This window comes from Lipotes vexillifer, unplaced genomic scaffold (assembly GCF_000442215.2).
Source record: "Lipotes vexillifer unplaced genomic scaffold, Lipotes_vexillifer_v1.1 scaffold258, whole genome shotgun sequence".
In the NCBI taxonomy this organism is placed as follows: Eukaryota; Metazoa; Chordata; class Mammalia; order Artiodactyla; family Lipotidae; genus Lipotes; species Lipotes vexillifer.
Genome location: NW_006793735.1, coordinates 700,339 through 709,475, shown reverse-complemented (window position 1 = coordinate 709,475; position 9,137 = coordinate 700,339). Strand labels below are relative to the sequence as shown.

The 9,137-nt window shown below is 37.9% G+C and overlaps 1 protein-coding gene across 13 annotated transcripts in view; it reads right to left on the bottom strand.

Moving 5' to 3' along the window:
* Positions 1 to 9,137, bottom strand: part of PEX5L (peroxisomal biogenesis factor 5 like) — a 289,451-nt gene that overhangs the window by 118,950 nt on the left and 161,364 nt on the right. For 12 of the 13 annotated variants that reach the window (XM_007466680.1, XM_007466676.1, XM_007466683.1 and 9 more), the window contains 2 exons: positions 3,922 to 4,116; positions 903 to 1,026 (listed from right to left, as the gene is read on the bottom strand). In XM_007466680.1, the coding sequence (XP_007466742.1) occupies positions 903 to 1,026; positions 3,922 to 4,116 (319 nt within the window). The remainder of the gene's footprint in view (positions 1 to 902; positions 1,027 to 3,921; positions 4,117 to 9,137) is intronic. The other variant, XM_007466685.1, reaches the window with a different exon arrangement.

Here is a 9,137-nt window from a genome sequence, read left to right as displayed (position 1 = left end):
AAAAAAAAAAAAAAAAAAACCATGGTAAAATTCAAGTGGCTAGTTTTTCTCATGGGCATCCATGGAATATACTTAATTAGTGCATTATCCGACAGTGGTGATTAAGAAAGTCAGAAAGGTCACCTGTGTAGCCAAAAACATTTAATTTAACTATTATTCATGTTGTACATTGAATATACACATATGTAAAAATACACATGAATGTATTTTGATTGATTGGCTCAGTTACATGTTCAGAAAATTATCAACAAATAATGGACAAATATTGAATATTAATTTATGAATCTACCAAAATCCTTATTGACTGAATTTGTGACAATTCAGATGAAATAATTTAGTTTTAGAAGCCACAATTATTAGAATTAATAGGAGGTTATAAATGGCAGCAAGTACCTGGACTGACTTAATTCTTTGGCTATTTCAGTAGACAAGTATATGACACATAAATGGCTATTTTTTTTTTTTTTAGTTTTCTTTTAAAATATTTTCATTTATTTTTAAAATTTAAAAACTTTATACAATTTTTAAAGGTTACACTCCATTTACAGTTATTACAAAATACTGGCTATTCCCCGTGTAGTACAATACATCCTTGTAGCCTATCTTACACCCAATAGTTTATACTTCCCACTCCCCCATCCCTATACTGCCCCCCCCAACTGATAACTACTAGTTTATTCTCTGTATCTGCAGGTCTGCTGCTTTTTTTGTTATATCCACTAGTTTGTTACATTTTTTAGATTCCACACATGTGATATCATACAGTATTTGTCTTTCTCTATCTAATTTATCTTACTTAGCAGAACGCCCTCCAAGCCCACCCATGTTGCTGCAAATGGCAAAGTTCCGTTTTTTTTTATGGCTAAGATAAATGACTATTTTCTGATATTAAAATATCTTACCATAAAAGTTCTTTTGATCCAGTTCTAGATGAGCTTGATTTTCTGTCTGCCATGGGATGTCCCTTGCTATTTCGATCTCCATGAAACTTAACATCATCCCATTTTTCCAGTTGTGTTTGAATGTCTACTAAGGAGACAAGAAGCGGGTGAGGGGGACGGGGGAGAATACGAGGTGCAGAGAGGAGAAGAGAGATTAAGACTGAGAAGTCTTATACAAGTGAACTTTAATTAACTGATGCTCTTCTACCCCAAGACCAAAGGCCGCAAGAAAATTAATTAAAACATGTACAGCTAAATAAATATGAGACCTATTAAGAGAAATGGGATTGCTTTTACAGTTAAACAATCAAGTATATTTTTTTACCTGAATTTATTTCAAGAGCTGTGTGCATTCTGAATTTTGTGTATGAGCCCATGGGATCTGGTAAAGAATGAACATATGCAGTACTATCCTATGGGCCTCCAGCTAAGAGGTGGTTTTGAGGCATTTCTGGCACATTTCTGGAAAGAAATTCTGTTTAAAGAGATGAGCCTTGTTATTAAAAGGAGGTGGGAAGAAACTGGGACACTTTTTACAGGTTTTGTTATAGACTACCTAATTTTTCACCAAAGAAGGGAATTTATAATGGGGATAGAGAGGAAGGAGGCAATGGAGAAAGTTAGTGTATGCTAGGACCATTGCCTCCCTGTGGCTTAATTCTTACAAAGAACCTGGCTGGTTCCCTCTCATGAACAGGTGTGTGACTGTGAACAATCCACTTAGACAACCTTAGGGGCCAGTTTTTTCGTTTATAAAAAGGTAGGTTTGCAGTCAGTGTCCTCTAAAGTCGTTTAAACTAAGAATTTTTATGACTTCTTCACAAGGCATTTTCTCAAATGCGGAGAAATGAAAGTATCATTTATGTGTTTATTATATTATATTGCAATGTATTTAACAATATACCCTTATGCACATGTATAAATTTCACTTATTGAAATGGAATAAACCTAGAGCACATGGATGATGAGGAAATAATTATAAAATTTTCCTCCAGAGAGACAGGCCTCAAAAAGTGACGTGGCAGAGGAGCGCAGATCCTGTGTGTGCAACCAGTTTGAGCAGTGTGCTGGTTCTCTTCCCTTTCTCTATGATCTATCCTTGGTGAGCTCATCTACACCCGTGACTGTGATGGCTATTCATAGGCTTCTGACTTTCAAATCTCTATTTCCTGCTTGGTTCTCTTTCCTGAGTTCTAGATTTACACATTTAACAGTCCATTGGACATCTCTGCAGAGAAGCTCCACAGTTTCCTCATATATAACAGGTTCAAAACTGAACTTGACAATTTCCACCTTGACATCCCCCCACACGCCGCCGCCTTCTCCTCTTGTACCCTCATCACGGAGTTTGGCACATTCTATATCTGTTCCTTGCTGGCATGCATATATCTACCCAGTCCACAAGTCTTGTTTTTATTTATTTATTTTTGAACCCGTCTGCCTCTCACTATCCCCTCTGTCACTCTCTTACATGCCTGTATTGTCTCCCTGCCTCCATTCCTTTCTCCACACATCCAGAAGAGAAAAATTTTTCTAAAATAGAATCTGTTGATGTCACTCCTCTGAGTAAAAACCCTTCAACCCTGCCCTCCCCCCAAACTTAACGGCCTGGCATCCAAGAACTCCCATTATCTGACCCCTGGTGATGCTCAGATTTATTTCTCAGTACTCTACCGTCCTTGAATACTGTAGCAGTGCTTGTATTTGCTTGAAAAGGCACCTTTCTGTGTTTGTCTACTTGTGTGTGACTCCCTTTCTCTTCTGCATCAGGAAGGCCCTGCCCCTTCCTTCCCACCTCTCTCTGATCCATATTTTTCATCTGGCAAATTCTTACTCAACCTTCAAGACTGCTCATATAGTACCTCCTATAAGGCACCTTCTATAACCCCCTGGCTGGGTGAGGGGCTTAACCTGGGCTTTTCTTTATTGCAGCACATAGTACATATTTTATTATAATTATTTTAATCATTTTTCTATCTCTCCACTAGACTATAAACTTACTAAGGGGCAGAAAGCTTATATTATTTATCTTTGCATTTCCAGCACATAGTATGGAACACAACAGATATTTAGAGAAATGTTTACTGAACAAATGAATAAATTAATTCATGGCCATCTAACATGTATATATCACAGTGCTAAGCGATTTTACATATATGCATATCCCCTTTAACCTTTGTAACTTTATGGATAAGTTACTAATATGCTCATTTTATGGATACTTACCCATCCATGTTTCCCTTGGCTTTCTGAAATAACTGTTAGCTTTCTTTCTCTTAAGCAAGGGGAGCTTAATTGACTGGTTCCATGATCTGAGGTTAAGGTCTCCTTTCTCAGGAAGATGTACAGTGAAGAGAAGTGCAGGCTTTGAAGTTAATTAGAGCTTGGCTCAAATTCCAGCTCTTCCTCATACTAACTAGGATCTTGGGCAAGTTATTTAAATTTGAAAATTTGGTTCCTCATTCATTTCAAAGAGTTGTGATGAATTAACAGGCTAATATATGTAAATCATGTAGCACAGTTCTGGACATTGTAAGTCATCAGTGAATGGCAGCTGTTATTATTGTGTTGGACGTATCCCCACACATGTTACATGTTATTGTTCCTTCTGGCTGTTCCCAGACATTGGGTTAGAGTTATCTCTTTCTAGACTCTCTTCCCCTCTAGACTGAATGCTCCTAGAGAACAAGATTCGTGTCTTATTTTTATTGTAACTCCAGTGCCTAGTGTGGTACCTGCCATCTATCAGAAACTCAATACACATGGGTTGTATAAATAAATGTATAAATCCACACCAGTTCTGCAAAGTTGAGCTCCCCAACTGCTATTTAATCTAAGCACAAAGAAGTGTGTCCTGTCCAGTTTCCTACATAGAATTAATCTTTTCTACTGCTTTGTCCATGGTTTTAATGTCATTTGTAGAACTTCCTTGTTGTATTTAGCACGAGTGAACAGCAGCAGACACGAGCTATTGCCTTACCTAAGTCTAGGGATGCCATCTCTAAGTTTCGGAGAGCCTGGCCTCTCTGCTCAGCATCCGCACTGATGAGGTCAGGCCCATCAGCCTTTTTCTTGAGGGATGAGGTTTTCGATGAGGCCTCCAACTTCTTGGCTTTGGTTTGGGTTTGAGAGATGGGTTCACTCAGGTCAAGGAGATCTAAACCTGTGGTCAATACTATCAAAGATGGAAGAGGTTAAGAGAAGCTCACTCACTGCTCTGAAATTATTTTTTAAAAATAGGTTTCAGTTGGGTGCAGAAGGATTTTGTGTTTGTAGTGTAGGTTAGAAGAACCAAATTAAGTTAGCTCACCACTGATTTATAAAAATAGTTTGTATTTAGACTGGGAAGCTTGCTGCATGTCCTGCTTTATTTGTCATGGCAGAAATCTGCAGAACAGGACTTAGACCAGCCTCACCAGTGATGAAGGTTTGAACGGAATTAAAATGATAAAATTGAATCTGAGTCCAGGTACTATTTACTTTATGGCTTTGCTTTATAAAGAGGTTTATTTCAGAGTGCAGTTTTTCCAGAGCAGAGTCAATCTATCATATTCAGAGAGATGCTTGCAAAACAGTGATGAGGAAGATTTGGTAAGGTTTCTGAATGTATCTGTGCTTTAATTTCAAACTACTAAAGTATCCAGGGTATAAAGGAATGCTGTTAATAATCTTTTATTTAATTAAGCAGTTCAATCAGAAAACGGCTTGCTGTTTGGGCTCACACTAGAGAGGTATTTTATAATCCATAGTTAATGAATAGGGTACACATGTATAATGCCTTTGGTGCTTAATATGCAAATTTAAATTTCAGTGTAGCAAACCATAAAATGGTTACACTTTTACTTCCCAGCAGGTTGATTACACTGTGTTAAATACTCTAATGAAAGCAGAAATAATAATTTGTTCAAATGCAAACTAGGCAAATGAGAACTAAAAAGGCAAGCTCTGTAACCCTTCATTCTTCTTTCTCGTAAGTGCAAGTGTTTGACTAGCTCATTGTGAGAAATGGAAAATTCCTAATAGAAAAAGTCCCTCCAGCCCTACCTCTCTTTCAGCCCTGGCACCTGGGGGGCTGGCTTCTGAACGGGCCTGATGGCTTCCTGACCTACCGTCTCTTCACCCGGCTAGCTTAGGAAAGCCACTCAAGTGACAGGGACACTCCTTGTGCAAACCCTTCCCAGCACAGTCTACAACCGCCGCACCTCTCCTTCTCCTCTTTGATCTCCCGGCTTGTCTCTTGGTAGGAAATGGATTGTTGTTGACATCTCAACACTCTTCCATCTATTTCCCACTTGCATTCAAGGCAGGGTCAGGGCTTAATGAATTTCACAACCAGGATTTCTTTAATACTGAACTTTGAGCTCCTCATGAGCTAACCATCCTGTGGGATTCTTAGGATAGAATCTTTACGCTCAGCAATCTTGCTTTCTGATTTCAGTTACAAATGACAACAGTTGGATGTTAATGGTGAAGTGGAAAGACCTGGCTCTACCACCGCTTAGCTGTGTGACTTGAAGTATGCTTCTTGACCTCTCTGAGTTTCAGTGTCCTCATCTGAAAAATGCAGAATTAAGTCTGTCCTTTAGGTATGATATGAAGATTAAATTATCTAATCTGTAAGTCAAATGTGTAAAGCGCCAGGTATACTGTAGGTATTCAATAAATGTTATTTCCATTCTTTGGTGGCCAATTTGTGATGCTTTTCTTTCCTTTTCCTTTTTCTCGCTCTCCTATTTTCCCCACTCCTCTCTGTTTCAGGCAAGAATCAGATCCATACACCGACAGAAAGAGGAAACACCACCGGGAATAAAATGGAGGATAAGACAAGATATTGGTTCTACAGAAGATGCTATGAAGTAAATTTTTCATAAAAAGGCCTGAAAGTGTCATCTCATCTGAGCTTATCTTGTCCCAGTCTTCCTGAGGAGACAAGAACCACTTTTCAATGCAAGATGCTCTGAGCTATGAGGAGTATTTTGTGGCTGGCAAGCACTTGAATGTGGGGGGGAAAGAGTAGCTTTCAGAGCTCAGCTGCCTGGCTTGATGTCTAAAATGTAGCGCAGCAAGCAGCCAAGGTAGGCTAGGATGCCACACATTTCATATCCTTTGAATGTTTAAATGGAAATTTCCAGGCCACAGTTGTGTTGGCATGGGTTCTATAGGCCCACCGGGATTTCCTTATAACAGAAGGAAGGAAGTGGATAACAGTCTCTGGAATGCCATATATGTCTTTTTACTAATTGCGCAAACAATTAAGAATTAGTCACTTGCTCCTACACTTCTTTTAGAAACAAATTACATAGGACTCATCTGCTTGCATATAGGAAGTACATTTGTTACAGAATAATAACTGATGAGTATTAATTTAATTCTATATCTTTCTTACCATTCAGAATAAATGAATTGCTCAAAGAGTGAATTGCGAATTCAAACTTGGCTCAGTAACGTTTTTTCCCCTCCAAACTGTCCTCAGCACTTCCTGAGTTTGTTCTGAGCTCTCTGTTCCTTTGTTCTTTTCCCAGCAAATGTGAAACAACTGCTCGGCACAGACGAAAGGCCCTATTTGTTATAGTTGATGAAGGGGGTGCCCTGGAGGTTGAATGGCAAGCTTGAAGCTGAGAGAGTCCCTGGGGAACACAATTTCAAAAGCATAGAAGGATGTGTTCAGCCTTTCACTTTGTGAAGAAAGACAAATCTCATTTTAGTGTGTGGGTGTGTGTGTGTGTGCGCGTGCGTGTGGTGTGCACTTTAGTTAAGATAAAAATAAAGGGTCTGACTGTTCCATATGGGGTTTGAAGATAGCATAGCTTAGCATGGAAGGGGGTGTCTGCTCTACTGATTTTCTTAATCTGATTTTAAGGATTCTCTTAGGCACATGAAGGTTTGTGTCCCAGAATTTGTGTTTAAATTAAAATAATCATCTGTTATAGTGGAAGTGAAATTGTGTGTGTACAATTGTGTGAGAGAGACAGAGAGAGAGTGAGAGAGAGAGAGAGGAGAGAAGGAAAGAGAGTGACGAAGATGCTATGCTGTTGGCTTTGAAGATAGAATATGGGGCCACAAACCAAGGAATTCTAGGTACCATGGAAAAGGCAAGGAAATGAATTCTCCTTTAGAGCCTCCAGAAGGAATGCAGCCCTCCCGACACCTTGATTTTTAGGACAGCTGAGTTCCAGAATTGTAGGATAATAAATTTGTGTTGTTTTAAGCCACTGAATTTGTGGCAATTTGTTACAGCAGCAATAGGAAAATAATATAGCTGGTAGGTCAGTGTCCATAGAGGATTCAAACACAGTCCGATCACCCCCAAGCCTGTGCTCTTCACCATTTCTCTCTAGACTTTATGTGAACTTGGAAGCAATGTGCTGACCCTGTTGATGCGGCTTTGATTATTTTTTGCTTAGCTACCAATTATTTGCCAGTTTGGGTAGTCTGAGGCATAATTTAAATAGTTGGCAATCTCAAAAACTTTTTTTTTTTTTTGATAACAATTCCACTGGGTGGAATTTCCTAAAGATAGAAGATGCAATACGTTATATAAGTATTTGTTTTTATCTCTCTCAAGGACACATGATTGAAGATCACAACCTATTGAACTGGAAGGCTCCCACAGGGCACTGAAGATGTTTATGAATACTAGATTACTTGGGCCCTAGGAGGTGAGGCTGCTTAGAACAGTTAGGATAAGGTAGAACCTATTACGAAGCACTGATTTGATACTTTAATGGCAAGTACAATGCTATTAACACCACTACTGTATAATGAGTCTCAGATTTTCAGTGACTTTCTCTAAAGGAATAAATCTACAAGGAGTGGTCAGAGAGGACAGACCATGGACAGCCCTGACTGGGGCAGTCACAGAATGTGCTGCAAGGAGCTGATGGGATCTCTGTTCTGATTTGTAAGCTACTCTGGCATTCCAGAAAACATGGAATTCTTTAATACAATGCTTACAAAGCAAACTCCTTTAGGAAGGATTTTGCCAGTGATGTCAAGTAGATAAACTGGACTTAAATAACTCAACCAACTTTCACCCTTTTATTGGAATACATAATTAAAGCTGCTTCCCAAATTTCTAAGTTCTCTAAAGTGGCATGCCATTGCGTTCATGGCTATTTGGGTTTTATAAAAATGTATTTGGAAAAATTACACTAATTCTGCAGTTAAGATATTTAATTAGGTGGCTGTGATGGCATTGTGAACTTTGTTAAGGATATCTTTTCCCTTATATATAGGGGTCTCTTTGATAGGTATACAGGTCCCATACCAAGGAGTGATACTCTTATTTTTTAAATCTTGAAAAATGTTTCTATAGTAACTGTCCACTTAATAGCTCAAGATTATGGATAAATTATTTTTAGATTATGTAGATTGATAAATGTAAACCAAGGACCCCCTATTCTTCTTGCTTTTCAGAAGAGTCTTTCCTGTACTTTGACATATATTATATTTTTTGGAGATTATAGGACAAGAAGTTATTATTGCAAGTTTTATAGTAATTACTTGTCCTATAACATAAGCAGTATCTTAAAAATACCTATTTTCTAGTTACTGTCAGAGCATTTTTTACATGCATCTGTGTATAATATATATTTGCCATTTAAAAATCAAGTGTATTAGCAATCTTGGTCTACCTAACACTTAGGGACACAGTTTAAGAGGGCTGAGGAATTAACTGCCTACCTAGATTACAGATGAATAAGATAATTTAGGATGTTAATGGCAAAAAAACAGAAAACATCCTTATTTGATCAGCTTGAAGTCATCATCACTGGATGACAAAAGTTAATCTTAATGTAGAAAGAAGCAGAAAGTTTAAAAAAAAATGAAATACTTAAGAACAAAATTACAATTTAGAACTTCTATGAGGTAGAAGATTGATATGTTCTTTTAGGGTCAGAGAGAAAAAACCCTGCATTTGACTGACCTTTGGAAGAGATAATTGCTATACTGTTTACTTTGTGTTAAGTTATATAAGAACTATATTCTTTATATATTTAAAGAGTTGTCAAGATGGTGGCACATTGGATTTATTTTTTCATTGGAAGAAAATGCCGAGTATAAAAGCCTCTCATCTTAATACAAGGTTCTTCAAATTTCTATTTGATTGACTTGGTACAACTTAAAGCAGGTTCTGCCCCATATTTTACTCCAAGATTGTTTACTATCCATTCCTTAAGTGTAAAGACATACATA